The sequence below is a fragment of the Hyla sarda genome, chromosome 10, assembly GCF_029499605.1.
Source record: "Hyla sarda isolate aHylSar1 chromosome 10, aHylSar1.hap1, whole genome shotgun sequence".
Taxonomy (NCBI): domain Eukaryota; kingdom Metazoa; phylum Chordata; class Amphibia; order Anura; family Hylidae; genus Hyla; species Hyla sarda.
In genome coordinates this window covers 5470288-5491831 of record NC_079198.1, presented here as the reverse complement: position 1 = coordinate 5491831, position 21544 = coordinate 5470288, and the positions used below count along the sequence as shown (strand labels likewise).

General features: G+C 49.2%; 1 protein-coding gene across 4 annotated transcripts in view; it reads left to right on the top strand.

Annotated features, from left to right (window-relative positions):
* The window catches only part of TRIM62 (tripartite motif containing 62), a 46903-nt gene extending 25605 nt beyond the window's left edge, over positions 1 to 21298 (top strand). For 2 of the 4 annotated variants that reach the window (XM_056544244.1, XM_056544243.1), the window contains exons 2-7: positions 2032 to 2153; positions 6907 to 7315; positions 9808 to 9903; positions 17646 to 17902; positions 18766 to 18881; positions 19755 to 21298. In XM_056544244.1, coding sequence (XP_056400219.1) covers positions 6908 to 7315; positions 9808 to 9903; positions 17646 to 17902; positions 18766 to 18881; positions 19755 to 20305 — 1428 coding nt within the window. In that variant the 5' untranslated portion in view covers positions 2032 to 2153; position 6907 and the 3' untranslated portion in view covers positions 20306 to 21298. Of the gene's footprint in view, positions 1 to 1335; positions 1604 to 1776; positions 1906 to 2031; positions 2154 to 6906; positions 7316 to 9807; positions 9904 to 17645; positions 17903 to 18765; positions 18882 to 19754 lie in introns of those variants that run through there. The other 2 variants (XM_056544245.1, XM_056544242.1) reach the window with 2 other exon arrangements.
* The last annotated feature ends 246 nt before the right edge of the window (positions 21299 to 21544 follow it).

Sequence of the window (21544 nt, the reverse complement as noted above, 5' to 3'; positions counted from 1 at the left end):
ATCCTCTCACATGTGATACTTTCTGCTGGCCACTGTATCTAATCCTATTATATGTGATACACTCTGATGAGCACTGTATCTAATCCTATCATATATGATACTCTCTGATGAGCACTGTATCTAATCCTATCATATGTGATGCTTTCTCTAGATCACTGTATCTAATCCTGCCATATGTGATACTGTCTTATGATCACTGTATATAATCCTTATATGTGAAACTTTCTTATGATCACTGTATCTAATCCTTATGTGATATTCTTATGATTACTATATCTAATCCTTATATGTGATACTCACTTATGATCACTGTATCTAATCCTACCGTATGTGATACTCTCTTATGATCACTGTATCTAATCCTCTCATATGTGATACACTCTTATGATCACTGTATTTAATCCTCTCATATGTGATACTCTCTTATGATCACTGTATCTAATCCTCTCATATGTGATACTCTCTTATGATCACTGTATCTAATCCTCTCATATGTGATACACTCTTATGATCACTGTATCTAATCCTCTCATATGTGATATTCTCTTATGATCACTGTATTTAATCCTCTCATATGTGATACTCTCTTATGATCACTGTATCTAATCCTCTCCTATGTGATACTCTCTTATGATCACTGTATCTAATCCTCTCATATGTGATACTCTCTTATGATCACTGTATCTAATCCACTCATATGTGATACTCTCTTATGATCACTGTATCTAATCCTCTCATATGTGATACTCTCTTATGATGTCTGTATCTAATCCTACCATATGTGATATTCTCTTATGATCACTGTATCTAATCCTGTCATATGTGATATTCTCTTATGATCACTGTATCTAATCCTCTCATATGTGATACTCTCTTATGATCACTGTATCTAATCCTCTCATATGTGATATTCTCTTATGATCACTGTATCTAATCCTCTCATATGTGATACTCTCTTATGATGTCTGTATCTAATCCTACCATATGTGATATTCTCTTATGATCACTGTATCTAATCCTCTCATATGTGATATTCTCTTATGATCACTGTATCTAATCCTCTCATATGTGATAGTCTCTTATGATGTCTGTATCTAATCCTCTCATATGTGATATTCTCTTGTGATCACTGTATCTAATCCTGTCATATGGGATATTCTCTTATGATCACTGTATCTAATCCTCTCATATGTGATACTCTCTTATGATCACTGTATCTAATCCTCTCATATGTGATATTCTCTTATGATCACTGTATCTAATCCTCTCATATGTGATATTCTCTTATGATGTCTGTATCTAATCCTCTCATATGTGATACTCTCTTATGATGTCTGTATCTAATCCTCTCATATGTGATTGTATTTGCTTATCTTCTGGCTGTACAGTCCCCATGTCTCACTCCGCGGTGTCATCGTCCTGTGGCCCTGGCCTCTGTAGGGCCCCAGGTTTGCTCTCCTCAGGTCTGATGACAGGAGCTGTGTGGGCTGAATGTGGACGCTGTCCCTTTAATCCCCCCCTCCCTCCTGACTGTGTCCTCCACTGTGAGTTGAACAATGAAGAAATGATGGACTGAACCATTCCCTGAATATGGGGGGAGGAGGTTGGTTGAGGCGTTCTGGCTCCTGATGTGGCTGATGTGACTGAGGGGAGGGTGAGGTGCTGCGGATCCATGTTGGGGGCTCCTGAGGGTCTGATGGGGGCAGGGCTGGTGGTCTCAGTGAGTGGTGACCGCAGGTCCGGAGGTGGACTCTTCCATGGTCACAGGGTTGGGATTGCATTTGCTTTCTGACCTGGATGAGGAGAGAATCTGCTGAACCTGTGCAGGGAGGGAGGGGGCATGGACACGGGGGGCACCAGGGCATAGAGGGGCACACACCGCGGGCTCACAGCTCTGCTGCTCAGGTGGGTTCGTGCTCCATTTTCTTCTATGGATTTTAAATGACAGGGGGGGGGGGGTGCAGGTAGAAGGTCAGGACCCCTCCCCCACACCTGTCCTCTAATAATACCATGATGTGATTCTTATTACAGGGCTATGTACAGGATATCTGCGGGAGCCGGACGTCACTGGAGACACATTATCCCCCTCTGAGGCTCTACAACAACCTGCTGTTCCGGAAGACGCTACCGCTACGTCAGAGAGAGAGCAAGAGGTACAGCGTATCACCACACCGGGGGTATCATACGAGAGGGATACAGTGTATCACCACACCGGGGGTATCATACCAGAGGGATACCGTGTATCACCACACCGGGGGTATCATACCAGAGGGATACCGTGTATCACCACACCGGGGGTATCATACCAGAGGGATACCGTGTATCATCACACCGGGGGTATCATACCAGAGGGATACAGTGTATCACCACACCGGGGGTATCATACCAGAGGGATACAGTGTATCACCACACCGGGGGTATCATACGAGAGGGATACAGTGTATCACCACACCGGGGGTATCATACCAGAGGGATACAGTGTATCACCACACCGGGGGTATCATATGAGAGGGATACAGTGTATCACCACACCGGGGGTATCATATGAGAGGGATACCGTGTATCATCACACCGGGGGTATCATACCAGAGGGATACAGTGTATCACCACACCGGGGGTATCATACCAGAGGGATACAGTGTATCACCACACCGGGGGTATCATACCAGAGGGATACAGTGTATCACCACACCGGGGGTATCATATGAGAGGGATACAGTGTATCACCACACCGGGGGTATCATACCAGAGGGATACCGTGTATCATCACACCGGGGGTATCATACCAGAGGGATACAGTGTATCACCACACCGGGGGTATCATACCAGAGGGATACAGTGTATCATCACACCGGGGGTATCATACCAGAGGGATACAGTGTATCACCACACCGGGGGTATCATACCAGAGGTATACCGTGTATCATCACACCGGGGGTATCATACCAGAGGGATACAGTGTATCACCACACCGGGGGTATCATACCAGAGGGATACAGTGTATCACCACACCGGGGGTATCATACCAGAGGGATACAGTGTATCATCACACCGGGGGTATCATACCAGAGGGATACAGTGTATCACCACACCGGGGGTATCATATGAGAGGGATACAGTGTATCACCACACCGGGGGTATCATACCAGAGGGATATAGTGTATCATCACACCGGGGGTATCATACGAGAGGGATACAGTGTATCATCACACCGGGGGTATCATACAAGAGGGATACAGTGTATCACCACACCAGGGGTATCATACCAGAGGGATACAGTGTATCATCACACCGGGGGTATCATACCAGAGGGATACAGTGTATCATCACACCGGGGGTATCATACCAGAGGGATACAGTGTATCACCACACCGGGGGTATCATACGAGAGGGATACAGTGTATCACCACACCGGGGGTATCATACCAGAGGGATACAGTGTATCACCACACCGGGGGTATCATACCAGAGGGATACAGTGTATCACCACACCGGGGGTATCATACGAGAGGGATACAGTGTATCACCACACCGGGGGTATCATACCAGAGGGATACAGTGTATCACCACACCGGGGGTATCATACGAGAGGGATACAGTGTATCACCACACCGGGGGTATCATACCAGAGGGATACAGCGTATCACCACACCGGGGGTATCATACGAGAGGGATACAGTGTATCACCACACCAGGGGTATCATACCAGAGGGATACAGCGTATCACCACACCGGGGGTATCATACGAGAGGGATACAGTGTATCACCACACCGGGGGTATCATACCAGAGGGATACAGCGTATCACCACACCGGGGGTATCATACGAGAGGGATACAGTGTATCACCACACCGGGGGTATCATACCAGAGGGATACAGCGTATCACCACACCGGGGGTATCATACCAGAGGGATACAGTGTATCACCACATCGGGGTATCATACCAGAGGGATACAGTGTATCACCACACTGGGGGTATCACACGAGAGGGATACAGTGTATCACCACACCGGGGGTATCATACCAGAGGGATACAGTGTATCACCACACCGGGGGTATCACACGAGAGGGATACAGCGTATCACCACACCGGGGGTATCATACCAGAGGGATACAGTGTATCACCACACCGGGGGTATCATACCAGAGGGATACAGTGTATCACCACACCGGGGGTATCATACCAGAGGGATACAGTGTATCACCACACCGGGGGTATCACACGAGAGGGATACAGTGTATCACCACACCGGGGGTATCATACCAGAGGGATACAGTGTATCACCACACCGGGGGTATCATACCAGAGGGATACAGTGTATCACCACATCGGGGTATCATACCAGAGGGATACAGTGTATCACCACACCGGGGGTATCACACGAGAGGGATACAGTGTATCACCACACCGGGGGGATCAGATGAGGGCGATATATTGTATTATTATACCAAGGGCAGATGATATACAGTATTATCCAAGCAAAAGGAGGAATACATTGTATAATAGCAATAAATGTTGGGATATTGTATATGATATTTCTCTATTTTTATACTTGGGTAACTTAAGGGGAATCATTGTACAAGAGGGGTGGTTCAGGGGCATTGTTATTTTGGGGTAGGAATTCAGGGATATCAATGATATGGGAGGGGGTAGTTTATTGGTATTACAGTGTATACTGGGAGTAGGTCGCAGATATGGTTATTTTGGGGGTAGGGGTATTAATATTATAATTAGAAGCGGTATTTCTGGGTATCATTATACGGCAGGGGTAGTAGCTCACAGGTATGTTATAGGGCAGGAGTATTCTGGGGTAGTATCTGAGGTATCAATATTCTGGGTATTATACGGCAGGGGGGGATTCAGAGCTATCATTATTCTTGGTGGTAGTTCAGGGGTATCATTATTATGGGGGTAGTTCAGGGTGATGTCATTATTCTTGGGGGTAGTTCAGGGGTGTCATTATTCTTGGGGGTAGTTCAGGGGTGTCATTATTCTTGGGGGTAGTTCAGGGGTGTCATTATTCTTGGGGGTAGTTCAGGGGTGTCATTATTCTTGGGGGTAGTTCAGGGGTGTCATTATTCTGGGGTCTTGTTCAGGGTGTCATTATTCTGGGGTCTTGTTCAGGGTGTCATTATTCTTGGGGGTAGTTCAGGGTGTTATTATTCTTGGGGATTGTTCTAGGGTGTCATTATTCTGGGGTCTTGTTCAGGGTGTCATTATTCTTGGGGGTAGTTCAGGGTGTCATTATTCTTGGTGGTAGTTCAGGGTGTCATTATTCTTGGTGGTAGTTCAGGGTGTCATTATTCTGGGGTCTTGTTCAGGGTGTCATTATTCTTGGGGGTAGTTCAGGGGGGTCATTATTCTGGAGTCTTGTTCGGGAGTGTCATTATTCTTGGGGGTAGTTCAGGGTGTCATTATTCTGGGGTCTTGTTCAGGGTGTCATTATTCTTGGGGGTAGTTCAGGGTGTCATTATTCTTGGGGGGTAGTTCAGGGGTGTCATTATTCTTGGGGGTAGTTCAGGGTGTCATTATTCTTGGGAGTAGTTCAGGGTGTCATTATTCTTGGGGGTAGTTCAGGGGTGTCATTATTCTTGGGGGGTAGTTCAGGGTGTCATTATTCTTGGGAGTAGTTCAGGGTGTCATTATTCTTGGGGGGTAGTTCAGGGTGTCATTATTCTTGGGGGTAGTTCAGGGTGTCATTATTCTTGGGGGGTAGTTCAGGGGTGTCATTATTCTTGGGGGGTAGTTCAGGGGTGTCATTATTCTTGGGGGTAGTTCAGGGTGTCATTATTCTTGGGGGGTAGTTCAGGGGTGTCATTATTCTTGGGGGTAGTTCAGGGTGTCATTATTCTTGGGGGTAGTTCAGGGTGTCATTATTCTTGGGGGGTAGTTCAGGGGTGCCATTATTCTTGGGGGGTAGTTCAGGGGTGTCATTATTCTTTGGAGTAGTTCAGGGTGTCATTATTCTTGGGGGGTAGTTCAGGGGTGTCATTATTATTGGGGGTAGTTCAGGGGTGTCATTATTCTTGGGGGGTAGTTCAGGGGTGTCATTATTCTGGGGTCTTGTTCAGGGTGTCATTATTCTTGGGGGTAGTTCAGGGTGTCATTATTCTGGAGTCTTGTTCGGGGGTGTCATTATTCTTGGGGGTAGTTCAGGGGTGTCATTATTCTTGGGGGGTAGTTCAGGGGTGTCATTATTCTGGGGTCTTGTTCAGGGTGTCATTATTCTTGGGGGTAGTTCAGGGGTGTCATTATTCTGGGGTCTTGTTCAGGGTGTCATTATTCTGGGGTCTTGTTCAGGGTGTCATTATTCTGGGGTCTTGTTCAGGGTGTCATTATTCTTGGGGGTAGTTCAGGGGTGTCATTATTCTTGGGGGTAGTTCAGGGTTGTCATTATTCTGGGGTCTTGTTCAGGGTGTCATTATTCTTGGGGGTAGTTCAGGGTGTCATTATTCTTGGGGGTAGTTCAGGGGTGTCATTATTCTTGGGGGTAGTTCAGGGTGTCATTATTCTTGGGGGGTAGTTCAGGGGTGTCATTATTCTGGGGTCTTGTTCAGGGTGTCATTATTCTTGGGGGTAGTTCAGGGTGTCATTATTCTTGGGGGTAGTTCAGGGTGTCATTATTCTTGGGGGGTAGTTCAGGGTGTCATTATTCTGGGGTCTTGTTCAGGGTGTCATTATTCTGGGGTCTTGTTCAGGGTGTCATTATTCTGGGGTCTTGTTCAGGGTGTCATTATTCTTGGGGGGTAGTTCAGGGTGTCATTATTCTTGGGGGGTAGTTCAGGGGTGTCATTATTCTTGGGGGTAGTTCAGGGTGTCATTATTCTTGGGGGGTAGTTCAGGGTGTCATTATTCTTGGGGGGCTGATAATTGGGGGCTGCTCTGATGCCCGGTGTCTCCGCAGGATGGCGTGCTGTCTGAAGGACGAGCTTCTCTGCTCCATCTGTCTGAGTATTTACCAGGACCCGGTCAGCTTTGGCTGCGAGCATTACTTCTGCCGTAAATGCATCACGGAGCACTGGTGCCGGCAGAAGCATGGGGGCCCCCTGGACTGTCCGGAATGTCGGAGAACCTTCTCAGAGCCCACCCTGTCCCCCAGCCTGAAGCTCTCCAACATTGTAGAGAGGTACTCCGCCTTTCCCCTCGACGCCATCCTCAGCGCCCAGAGAAGCTCATTCCCCTGCAAGGACCACGACAAGGTGAAGCTCTTCTGCCTGACGGACCGCGCCGTGGTCTGCTTCTTCTGCGACGAGCCCTCCCTGCACGAGCAACATCAGGTGACCAACGTGGACGAGGCCTTCGAGGAGCTGCAGGTGAGGAGGGGCAGGAAAAGGGCAGCTCACTAACTCAGGATCAGTACAGGATAAGTAAATTAATGTATGTACACAGTGACCTCACCAGCAGAATAGTGAGTACAGCTCTGGAGTATAATACAGGATATAACTCAGGATCAGTACAGGATAAGTAATGTAATATATGTAAACAGTGACCCCCACCAGCAGAATAGTGAGTACAGCTCTGGGGTATAATACAGGATAAAACTCAGGATCAGTACAGGATAAGTAATGTAATGTATGTACACAGTGATCTCACCAGCAGAATAGTGAGTACAGATCTGGAGTATAATACAGGATATAACTCAGGATCAGTACAGGATAAGTAATGTAATGTATGTACACAGTGATCTCACCAGCAGAATAGTGAGTACAGCTCTGGAGTATAATACAGGATATAACTCAGGATCAGTACAGGATAAGTAATGTAATGTATGTACAAAGTGACCCCACCAGCAGAATAGTGAGTGCAGCTCTGGAGGTCTCAGCTGTAGTATAGTCGATGGTTTTATCTGCAGTCTGGCGCGATGTCTGAACGATTCATGGATGAAGGTTTTTTTCCTCCTCTTAGTGTAGTCGTGTTTGTGATGGCGTCGGCTGTGTGCCCAGATGTGGTAGGTGCCTTATCAGTCCCTGTTCTCACAGTTATGAGTGTGGATCACCTGGCACCGACACCTCACAGAGTGTATACCTGATACCTGAGCACGACACTGCATGATCTGTGTATATAGGACACCGCCCCCGTCATATACTGAATGACCTCTGTATACAGGACACCGCCCCCGTCATATACTGAATGACCTCTGTATACAGGACACCGCCCCCGTCATATACTGGATGACCTCTGTATACAGGACACCACCCCTGTCATATACTGGATGACCTCTGTATACAGGACACCGCCCCCGTCATATACTGGATGACCTCTGTATACAGGACACCGCCCCCGTCATATACTGGATGACCTCTGTATACAGGACACCACCCCTGTCATATACTGAATGACCTCTGTATACAGGACACCGCCCCCGTCATATACTGGATGACCTCTGTATACAGGACACCACCCCTGTCATATACTGGATGACCTCTGTATACAGGACACCGCCCCCGTCATATACTGGATGACCTCTGTATACAGGACACCGCCCCCGTCATATACTGGATGACCTCTGTATACAGGACACCACCCCTGTCATATACTGGATGACCTCTGTATACAGGACACTGCCCCCGTCATATACTGGATGACCTCTGTATACAGGACACCGCCCCCGTCATATACTGGATGACCTCTGTATACAGGACACCGCCCCCGTCATATACTGGATGACCTCTGTATACAGGACACCGCCCCCGTCATATACTGGATGACCTCTGTATACAGGACACCGCCCCCGTCATATACTGGATGACCTCTGTATACAGGATGCAATTACCAGTATAATAATGGATGATTATAAAGTCTGTAGGTAAAAGATGAATGAGGTGGATGATTGATAAGGATTATGATAGAGCAAGATGATAATGGATGATTAGGGTGGATGAGGGTGAATGATGAATGATGATAATGGATGATTATGGCGGAGGATGATAATGATAAAGATGAATGATGATAATGAATGATTAGGGTGGATGAGGTTGAATGACGATAATGATGAAGAGGAATGATGATAATGGATGATTAGGGTGGATGAGGGAGAATGATGATAATGGATGATTAGGGTGGATGATGATAATAAGGAAGATGAATGATGATAATGGATGATTAGGGTGGATGAGGGTGAATGATGAATGATGATAATTGATGATTTGGGGTGATAAGGGTGACTGATAAAAGATGATGAACATAGATTATGATGGTGGATGGAGGAGGAAGATGATGTTTTGGTTGCAGACATTCTCTAGTGCTTTCGCTTTCTCTTTCGTTGTCTTCAGGATCCTTTATATCACACAGAAAGAAGAGATGAACGGAGAACTCACCAGAGACCACGGAGCTGATGCCAAGAAGAAGCTTTATTCCAGAATACGGGACACGGGGAGCAGGAGATGGATCTGTGGGGGAGCAGATGCTAAGGGGCCACGGATCTGAGGACAGACGCGGTAGGGGCCTGACGAAGCGCTTGTATCGCGTGATGTACTATGCACGATGGCCCGTTAGTGTCTGCTCCCCCACAGATCCATCACATCCATTCTTGAAGTATGGAATAAAGCTTCTTCGTGGCATCAGCTCCGTGGTCTCTGGTGAGTTGCTCCGTTCATCTCTTCTGTGTGACATATTGGACTTACCTGTTCTACCACCACCATTCGGGCATATCTACCTCCTACTACTGCTGACAATAGGGAACAGTACACCTTAGCGGTACAGTTGCATTATCGTCTCATACAGCCAGTGTCGGGTTGTTTTCCTTTCTCTACGGGTTTACATGTCTTCAGGATCCTGTTAATTCTTTGTTGTTTTTCCTCCTCAGAGAGAACTGAAGGAGCAGCTCCAGGCCCTGCAGGAGAGCGCGAAGGGGCACACCGAGGCGCTGCAGCTGCTGAAACGCCAGCTGGCCGAGACCAAGGTGAGAACACCCTTATCTATTCATAGAAGGTACTGTGTATAGGAATCACAAGTGAGGGCGCCCCTAGAGGCAGCTGCATAGATTGCAGGTGAAGTGCAGACAGCAATGATCTGCATCAAATCCCATAGAAACCAAATCTCTGGATTAATTAAGGTCATAAAAGCCTCCTCCTCCTCCCCTCGTGATCTCATGGTGCTCCCCAATGATGCGCTGACACGTCACCTCTGCTGTCTGAAAACCAAGAGAAAGCGGCAGGGATCAGGGAAGCACCAGGAGATCAGTCAGGGGTGTATAGGTTTTTTATTTCTTTTTGTAAACTTTATCTGGGCTTTTGTTTTGTGCTTGTAAATTTTATTTTTCCCCTTAAAGTCAAAGGGAAAAATCCATAACACACAGAAAGTTTTCACAGCATCCACTGTCTATGGGGTGAATCCTCCATATCATATTTCTAATATCAATTGTCCATGGAGAAACTTGAATGCCCTCTCACAGACTGCTCCTTATGCACCTTCCTCTCTCACAGACTGCTCCTTATGCACCCTCCTCTCTCACAGACGGCTCCTTATGCACCCTCCTCTCTCACAGACTGCTCCTTATGCACTCTCCTCTCTCACAGACTGCTCCTTATGCACCCTCCTCTCTCACAGACGGCTCCTTATGCACCCTCCTCTCTCACAGACTGCTCCTTATGCACTCTCCTCTCTCACAGACTGCTCCTTATGCACCCTCCTCTCTCACAGACGGCTCCTTATGCACCCTCCTCTCTCACAGACTGCTCCTTATGCCTGCCTCGCTCACAGACTGCTCTTTATGCACCCTCCTCTCTCACAGACTGCTCCTTATGCACCCTCCTCTCTCACAGACTGCTCTTTATGCACTCTCCTCTCTCACAGACTGCTCTTTATGCACCATCCTGTCTCACAGACTCCTCCTTATGCACCCTTCTCTCTCACAGACTGCTCCTTATGCACTCTCCTCTCTCACAGTCTGCTCTTTAGGCACCCTCCTCTCTCACAGACTGCTCTTTATGCACCCTCCTCTCTCACAGACTGCACCTTATGCACCTTCCTCTCTCACAGACTTCTCCTTATGCCTGCCTCCCTCACAGACTGCTCCTTATGCACCCTCCTCTCTCACAGACTGCTCCTTATGCACCATCCTCTCTCACAGACTGCTCCTTATGCACCATCCTCTCTCACAGACTGCTCTTTATGCACCCGCCTCTCTCACAGACTGCTCTTTATGCACCTTCCTCCCTCACAGACTGCTCTTTATGCACCCTCCTCTCTCACAGACGGCACCTTATGCACCTTCCTCTCTCACAGACTGCACCTTATGCACCTTCCTCCCTCACAGACTGCTCCTTATGCACCCTCCTCTCTCACAGACTGCTCTTTATGCACCTTCCTCTCTGACTGCTCCTTATGCACCTTCCTCTCTCACAGACTGCTCTCTATGCACCTTCGTCTCTCACAGACTGCTCCTTATGCCTGCTTCCCTCACAGACTGCTTTTTATGCACCTTCATCTCTCACAGACTGCTCTTTATGCACCTTCCTCTCTCACAGACTGCTCTTTATGCACCTTCCTCTCTCACAGACTGCTCCTTATGCACCCTCTTCTCTCAGACTGCTCTCTATGCACCTTCCTCTCTCACAGACTTCTCTTTATGCCTGCCTCCCTCACAGACTGCTCCTTATGCACCCTCCTCTCTCACAGACTGCTCCTTATGCACCATACTCTCTCACAGACTGCTCCTTATGCACCATCCTCTCTCACAGACTACTCTTTATGCACCTTCCTCTCTCACAGACTGCTCTTTATGCACCCTCCTCTCTCACAGACTGCTCCTTGTGCGCCTTCCTCTCTCACAGACTGCTTCTTTTGCACCCTCCTCTCTCACAGACTGCTCCTTATGCACCCTCCTCTCTCACAGACTGCTTCTTTTGCACCATCCTCTCTCACAGACTGCTCCTTGTGCACCTTCCTCTCTCACAGACTGCTCCTTATGCCTGCTTCCCTCACAGACTGCTCCTTATGCAGCCTCCTCCCTCACACACTGCTCCTTATGCACCCTCCTCTCTCACAGGCTGCTCTTTATGCACCTTCCTCTCTCACAGACTGCTCCTTATTCCTTCCTCCCTCACAGACTGCTCTTTATGCACCCTCCTCTCTCACAGACTGCACCTTATGCACCTTCCTCTCTCACAGACTGCTCTTTATGCGCCCTCCTCTCTCACAGACAGCTCCTTATGCACCCTCCTCTCTCACAGACTGCTCTTTATGCACCTTCCTCTCTCACAGACTGCTCTTTATGCACCATCCTCTCTCACAGACTGCTCATTATGCACATTCCTCTCTCACAGACTGCTCTTTATGCACCTTCCTCCCTCACAGACTGCTCTTTATGCACCCTCCTCTCTCACAGACGGCACCTTGTGCACCTTCCTCTCTCACAGACTGCACCTTATGCACCTTCCTCCCTCACAGACTGCTCCTTATGCACCCTCCTCTCTCACAGACTGCTCCTTATGCACCATCCTCTCTCACAGACTGCTCTTTATGCACCTTCCTCTCTGACTGCTCCTTATGCACCTTCCTCTCTCACAGACTGCTCTCTATGCACCTTCCTCTCTCACAGACTGCTCTTTATGCACCTTCCTCTCTCACAGACTGCTCCTTATGCCTGCTTCCCTCACAGACTGCTTTTTATGCACCTTCATCTCTCACAGACTGCTCTTTATGCACCTTCCTCTCTCACAGACTGCTCTTTATGCACCTTCCTCTCTCACAGACTGCTCCTTATGCACCCTCTTCTCTCAGACTGCTCTCTATGCACCTTCCTCTCTCACAGACTTCTCTTTATGCCTGCCTCCCTCACAGACTGCTCCTTATGCACCCTCCTCTCTCACAGACTGCTCCTTATGCACCATACTCTCTCACAGACTGCTCCTTATGCACCATCCTCTCTCACAGACTACTCTTTATGCACCTTCCTCTCTCACAGACTGCTCTTTATGCACCCTCCTCTCTCACAGACTGCTCCTTGTGCGCCTTCCTCTCTCACAGACTGCTTCTTTTGCACCCTCCTCTCTCACAGACTGCTCCTTATGCACCCTCCTCTCTCACAGACTGCTTCTTTTGCACCATCCTCTCTCACAGACTGCTCCTTGTGCACCTTCCTCTCTCACAGACTGCTCCTTATGCCTGCTTCCCTCACAGACTGCTCCTTATGCAGCCTCCTCCCTCACACACTGCTCCTTATGCACCCTCCTCTCTCACAGGCTGCTCTTTATGCACCTTCCTCTCTCACAGACTGCTCCTTATTCCTTCCTCCCTCACAGACTGCTCTTTATGCACCCTCCTCTCTCACAGACTGCACCTTATGCACCTTCCTCTCTCACAGACTGCTCTTTATGCGCCCTCCTCTCTCACAGACAGCTCCTTATGCACCCTCCTCTCTCACAGACTGCTCTTTATGCACCTTCCTCTCTCACAGACTGCTCTTTATGCACCATCCTCTCTCACAGACTGCTCATTATGCACATTCCTCTCTCACAGACTGCTCTTTATGCACCTTCCTCTCTCTCAGACTGCTCTTTATGCACCCTCCTCTCTCACAGACTGCTCTTTATGCACCATCCTCTCTCACAGACTGCTCCTTGTGCACCTTCCTCTCTCACAGACTGCTTCTTTTGCACCCTCCTCTCTCACAGACTGCTCCTTATGCACCCTCCTCTCACAGACTGCTTCTTTTGCACCCTCCTCTCTCAGACTGCTCCTTGTGCGCCTTCCTCTCTCACAGACTGCTCCATATGCCTGCTTCCCTCACAGACTGCTCCTTATGCACCCTCCTCTCTCACAGACTGCTCTTTATGCACCTTCCTCTCTCACAGACTGCTCCTTATGCCTTCCTCCCTCACAGACTGCTCTTTATGCACCCTCCTCTCTCATAGACTGCACCTTATGCACCTTCCTCTCACAGACTGCTCCTTATGCACCCTTCTCTCTCACAGACTGCTCTTTATGCACCTTCCTCTCTCACAGACTGCTCTTTATGCACCCTCCTCTCTCACAGACTGCTCCTTATGCACCCTCCTCTCTCACAGACTGCTCTTTATGCACCATCCTGTCTCACAGACTGCACCTTATGCACCTTCCTCTCTCACAGACTGCTCTTTATGCACCCTCCTCTCTCACAGACTGCTCCTTATGCACCTTCCTCTCTCACAGACTGCTCTTTATGCACCTTCCTCTCTCACAGACTGCTCTTTATGCACCATCCTCTCTCACAGACTGCTCATTATGCACATTCCTCTCTCACAGACTGCTCTTTATGCACCTTCCTCTCTCTGACTGCTCTTTATGCACCCTCCTCTCTCACAGACTGCTCTTTATGCACCATCCTCTCTCACAGACTGCTTCTTTTGCACCCTCCTCTCTCACAGACTGCTCCTTATGCACCCTCCTCTCACAGACTGCTTCTTTTGCACCCTCCTCTCTCAGACTGCTCCTTGTGCGCCTTCCTCTCTCACAGACTGCTCCTTATGCCTGCTTCCCTCACAGACTGCTCCTTATGCATCCTCCTCTCTCACAGACTGCTCTTTATGCACCTTCCTCTCTCACAGACTGCTCCTTATGCCTTCCTCCCTCAGAGACTGCTCTTTATGCACCCTCCTCTCTCACAGACTGCACCTTATGCACCTTCCTCTCTCACAGACTGCTCCTTATGCACCCTTCTCTCTCACAGACTGCTCTTTATGCACCTTCCTCTCTCACAGACTGCTCTTTATGCACCCTCCTCTCTCACAGACTGCTCCTTATGCACCCTCCTCTCTCACAGACTGCTCTTTATGCACCATCCTGTCTCACAGACTGCACCTTATGCACCTTCCTCTCTCACAGACTGCTCTTTATGCACCCTCCTCTCTCACAGACTGCTCCTTATGCACCTTCCTCTCTCACAGACTGCTCTTTATGCACCTTCCTCTCTCACAGACTGCTCTTTATACACCCTCCTCTCACAGACTGCTCTCTTTGCACCGCACCTTCCTCTCTCATAGACTGCTCCTTATGCCTGCCTCCCTCACAGACTGCTCTTTATGCACCCTCCTCTCTCACAAACTGTTCCTTATGCACCCTTCTCTCTCACAGACTGCTCTCTATGCACCTTCCTCTCTCACAGACTTCTCCTTATGCCTGCCTCCCTCACAGACTGCTTTTTATGCACCCTCCTCTCTCACAAACTGTTCCTTATGCACCTTCCTCTCTCACAGACTGCTCCTTATGCCTACCTCCCTCACAGACTGCTCTTTATGCACATTCCTTTCTCACAGACTGCACCTTATGCACCTTCCTCTCTCACAGACTGCTCCTTGTGCGCCTTCCTCTCTCACAGACTGCTCCTTGTGTACCCTCCTGCCTCACAGACTGCTCTTTATGCCTGCTTCCCTCACAGATTGCTCCTTATGCATCCTCCTCCCTCACACACTGCTCCTTATGCACCCTCCTCCCTCACAGACTGCTCCTTATGCACCCTCCTCCCTCACAGACTGCTCCTTGTGTACCCTCCTGCCTCACAGACTGCTCTTTATGTACCCTCCTCCCTCACAGACTGCTCCTTATGTACCCTCCTCCCTCACAGACTGCTCCTTGTGTACCCTCCTGCCTCACAGACTGCTCTTTATGCCTGCTTCCCTCACAGACTGCTCCTCATACTCCTCCTCTCTTACATTCTGTTCCTTATGCCCTCTCATTTGCACACTGCTACTTATGCTCACTCTCTCACAGACTGCTCCTTGGGCCCCAATCTCACAGACTCTTCTTTATGCACCCTCCTCTCTCTTAGACTCCTCCTTTATGCCCCCCTCCCCTCCTACAGACTGATATTTATGCTTCCTCCTCTCTCACAACCTGCCCTTGATGCTACTTTGTCTCCTAGACTGCTTCCTATGTCACCATCTTTCACAGACTCCTCCTTTATGCCCCCTCCTCTCTCACAGACTACACCTTATGCTTCCAGGTTTACAGACTGCTGCATATGTCCACTCTTTATCACAACTCCTCATGTCCCAGCTCCTGTGGACTGTTTCTTATCTTCCCACTTCTGAGACTGTTCCTAATTCCCCTTCTCTTACACTGTTCCCTATGCCTTTTTTACAGACTGCTTTATATACACGCCCTGTGACAGACTGCTGCTTATACCCCCTCTCACACAATAGTTTCTTATGCTTTCTCTCTGATTGTTTCTTATGCCCTCTTTTACAGACTGCTTCTTATGCCCCCCATCATAGACTGCACCTTATCTCTCCTTATACCCTTCTTTCTCATGCCGGCTGCTCCTAATGCCCCCTGTCTCACAGACTACTTCTTATGCCCCCTCTCTGTCTGCTTCTCATTTTCTTTGACACGGTTCCCTTGACCCCCTTGGCGCCATTTCTCACAGATTTTTGCCCCTCATGCCCTCTGCCTTACAGACAATTTCTTATGCCCTCATTTCTTAAAGACTGCTCATCATGTCCCCCTCTTTCCTGGAGCAGATGGTGGTTGCCAACCAAGTGTCAAGGAGTCAGGGCTGGGCTGCTTAAAGGAGCACTCTGCCCCTAGACATCTTATCCCCTATCCAAAGCATAGGGGATAAGATGTCTGATCATGGGGGTCCTGCCGCTGGGGACTCCCGTGATCTCTGCTGCGGCACCCCAGACATCTGGTGTACAGAGTGAACTTTGCTTCGTGCCGGATGACTGGTGATGCGGGGCAGAGACTTGTGATGTCACGGCCACGCCCCTCAATGCAAGTCAATGGAAGGAGGTGTAACGGCCGTCACGCCCTCTCCCATAGACTTGCATTGAGGGGGCGTAGCCATGATGTCACAAGCCTCCGGCGCTGCACCCGATGCTCTAAACGAATGCCTGGTGCAGCGTGGAGATCTCGGGGGTCCCCGGTGGCGGGACCCCATGATCAGACATCTTATCCCCTATCCTTTGTATAGGGGATAAGATGTAAAGGCGCGGCATACCCCTTTAAGTGCCACAGACCAGACTGGCACACCTCCTCAACTCCCAGTCTCTCCTTGACTGACATAGAGAGCCCTGTATGTCCATCAGGGAGGGGCTGGGAGGTGGCACTTGCCTGAGAAATATAAAGGAGATTTTATAAGTTTAGCCTCCACCAACAGCTCCAGGAAAGGTGCAGTTTGCTTTTATACATTACCAGCTATCCAACAGGGCCTGCACCTATTAGCAGCAAATAAGGTGATTTGGGGGATCATCCACCCCACAGACCCCTTATTACTAGGATCTAACGTCTATGTAGAGAATTTTCTATATCATGCAGAGATCATCTGTACTGAAGACCCCATATTACTAATGTTAAAGGGGTACTCCGCTGCCCCAGCGTTCAAAACATTTTGTTCCGTACACTTGGAGCTGGTGGCAGGGGTCGTGACATCACAACCATGCCCCTTGTGACATCACACCATGCCCCCTCAATGCAAGTCTATGGGAGGGGGCATGGCGTGACGTCACAACCCCCCACTGCCCACACTCAAGCGATCAGACATCTTATCCTCTACCCTTTGGATAGAGGATAAGATGTCTAAGGGCGGAGTACCCCTTTAACCATCCATGGGGAGAATCCTTCATATTGTGGGAATATATAAATCAAGTGACCACCTCCCTGTCCAATCCTTGCTGTGTCTTCAATAATGTCTTTGCTCTAATGGCCGTCCAATCCTCTGCCCAGTCTTCAGCCAAGAGTCTCCGCGCCACCATCAGCGAAGCCTTTGAACGTCTGCACCGCCTGCTGAGGGAGCGTCAAAAGGCCATGTTAGAGGAGCTGGAGTCCGACACAGCCCGGACCCTGACGGACATCGAGCACAAGGTCCAACGTTACAGTCAGCAGCTGCGTAAGGTGCAGGAGGGCGTGCAAATCTTACAGGAGCGGCGGGCCGAGACCGATAAGCACACCTTCTTGGCTGGCATCTCCTCGTTGTCTGAGAGGTAGGCATAGAGCAGCCAGTTATAGCCCCCATCATCGTGTGTCCAAGATAATCTGACTATCCTCACCACTTTTGTATATTTGTGGGCAGGGGTCAAGTCCTGGTAAAAATGTGTGGGAACTCCCCCAAGATTTCCACTCAAGGGCTGATCCTGCAGAACTCCTCCCAATGGGAACGGTGTTACTGCTGTGGAAAAAATGCAGGAACTCAGTTCCCTTTCGAATCTGCAGGACTTAAACGGGTCCTCCACCCCTAGAAATCTTATCCCCTATCCAAAGGATAGAGGATAAGATGTCTGATCGTGGGGGTCCCACCACACCCCAGACATCTGGTGCATGGAGCGAACTTTGCTCCTTGCCGGATGACTGGCATCGTGGGGCAGAGGCTCATGACATCACGGCCACACTCCCTCAATGAAAGTCTATGGGAGGGGGCGTGACGTCACGGGCGGGATGTGGCCGTGACGTCACAAGACACTCCGAAGCTGCACCCGACGCTCCGTGCTGGATGTCTGGCGTTGTGGGGAAGAGGCTCATGACGTGAAGGCCACGCCCTGCTAGCGACGTCGCGGCCACACACCCTCAATGCAGGTCTATAGGAGGGGGCGTGACGGCCGTCTCGCCCCCTCCTATAGACCTGCATTGAGGGGCTGTGGCCGCGATGTCACGAGCAGGGCGTAGCCGTGGTGGTCTTGCATTGTGGGGGCATGGCCATGACATCACAAGACTCCGGGCTGCGCCCGATACTCTAAACAAATGCTGGGTGCAGCAGGGAGATTTCTGGGGATAAGATGTCTAAGGGCGGCATACCCCTTTAAGCCCTGTTTTTGGGACATTTGTTTACAACCTGCTCTTCCGTCTCCAGGTTAAAAGGGAAGATTCACGAAACCAACCTGACCTACGAAGACTTCCCCACCTCCAAGTACATGGGTCCTCTGCAGTACACAATCTGGAAATCTCTCTTCCAAGACATCCACCCCGGTAAGTCAGTCTATGGTAATGGTGTAAGTTATCCTCTTACACCCTTCCCTTCAATTCCCTGGTTGAACTTGATGGACGTATGTCTTTTTTCAACCATACTAACTATGTAACTATGTAATGAGGGGCTACTGGGATAACAGACGTGCCATTATTTCTCGTGTTAAAGGGTACCTTTCATCAAAAAAACTTTGATATATTATAGACTAATGTATGCAGAATAACTTTCCAATTGCATGTTATTTAAAAAATATGCTTCTTTCTATTTAATTTTCCACTTTGAGAAAATGACCACTAGAGGTCTCCCTACCAGTCCTGGCCGCAAGCCCTTTTTATAGATTTGAGACTCCTGCTGGAGTCCTAAATCTCAGACTGCAGTCGGGACATAGACAAGCTCAGCTGGCAGCTCTGAATCTTCTCTCTCTTTACAACTGCATGTGCAGAGAGAAGAAAGATCGGAGCTCAGATAGTAAAATGAATGAGGGCATGCAGTATGGCAGAGTCAGGAGTATGCCCTGCTGTGGTAAGAGCACAGTGCTGGCTCCTGCCTGTCTGATTGACAAGCAGGGAGCAGTGCTGAGCTTGTCTGTGTCCCGGCTGCAGTCTGAGATTCAGGACTCCAGCATGAGTCTGAAATCTATAAGAAAAGGCTTTTGGCCAGGACTGGTAGGGAGACCTCTAGTGGTCATTTTTTCAAAGTGGAAAATTAAATAGAAAGAAGCATATTTTTTTATAACCTGCAATTTGAAAGTTATTCTGCATACATTACTCTATAATATATATCAAAAGTTTTTTTTTGATGAAAGGTACCCTTTAAGATCCACAGTTTCAACCAGTAATCAGGTGAACAATTCTTCCAATGTTCTCTTTTCTTAGTTCCCGCTGCCCTGACCCTCGATCCGGTAACCGCCCATCAGCGCCTGATCCTCTCCGATGACTGCACTATTGTGGCCTATGGTAACCTGCACCCCCAGCCGCTCCAGGACTCCCCGAAGAGGTTTGATGTGGAGGTTTCGGTGCTGGGTAACCAGGTCTTTGATGGAGGGGTGCATTACTGGGAGGTGGTGGTCTCCGATAAAACCCAATGGATGATAGGACTGGCTCATGAAGCGGTGAGCCGCAAAGGAAGCATCCAGATCCAGCCCGGGAAAGGCTTCTACTGCATAGTAATGCACGATGGGAACCGCTACAGCGCATGCACCGAGCCCTGGACGCAGCTCAACGTCAAGAGCAAACTCGAGAAGGTCGGTGTCTACCTGGACTATGACAAGGGGCTCCTTATCTTCTACAATGCAGACGACATGTCCTGGCTTTATACCTTCCGTGAAAAATTTCCCGGAAAACTGTGCTCCTATTTCAGTCCGGGGCAGAGTCACGCCAACGGCAAGAATGTACAACCACTGCGGATCAACACCGTGCGGATATAACGGTGCCCGGTGGGGGAGGGGAACTAGATACAAGAGTTTATTACGGGGTGGGTAGAGGACAATCCTAAGATCCTGTCATGAACAGATCCATGGAGAGAAGTGTCCGCCATGATTGTCTCCAGCCTTAGCTATCTCAGTCTCTGGGGTTGTGTCACGTGTTAAAGGGGTACTCTGCCCCTAGACCTCTTATCCACTATCCAAAGGAAAGGATGTCTGGGGTGCCACAGCCGAGATTGCGGGGGTCCCCTGCGACACCCCAGACATCCGGTGAACGGAGCGAACTTCGCTCTGTGCCGGATGACTGGCGTTGTGGGGCGGAGTCTAATGCCGTCATGGCGACGCCCTGCTCGTGCCATCACGACCAAGCCCCCTCAATGCAATTCTATAGGAGAGGGCGTGGCGGCCGTCACGCCCCTCCCATAGACTTGCATCCAGGGGGCGTGGTCATGATGTCACGAGCCTCCGACACTGCACCCGGTGCGCTAAACGAATGCCGGGTGCAGCAGGGAGATCGCAGGGATCCCCAGTGGCTGGGCCCCTGCGATCGGACATCTTATCCCCTATCCTTTGGATACCCCTTTTAAGCTGGATGTTGGTTGACCACCAGATGAATGTTTATGTTCTGACTGATGACCCTTAGGACCCGTGGTGAGGAGGGGCCCATAGTCCGAATAGTTGCCTTACCTCATATTATATAAGACTGGTGACCAGAGAACAAGACGAGGGCCAACTCCATCCATGTGTGGGGATCGCGCGCGCGAGATAGACTTGGATTATTGTACAGTATTACTAGACGAGGGCGGAGGTGATGTCCACAGGATAAGATCCAGCCCTGGGGACGGGAGCTTTCCAGTCTTGTCGGCTGTATATGATACACCTCGCTATATACATAGGTAGACAGCTGTATACTTGGTGTATACTCTGCAGCAGGGAGTTGTCCACATCGCAGGGGCAGTCTCTAGTTCTTGATGCATTATCATGGTCGGGGGGGGGGACAAAAAATTTAGCAACTTTCCAATAGACTCAGTGGATGACATATTCTTATGTCACTAGTTTCTGGCCCCTTTTTTTTTTCATTTTGCGACAATTTAAAATCCTGAAAAATCTACGCGGGAAAAAGCAAATCACACGTAATGAGATTGTGAAATGGTTGCGGAGTCCGTAAAGAAAATTCTAGAATAAAGGCTGGTTTCAGACGACCATAGCATGGCTGCAAATCTATCAACTTGACCTGCCGGG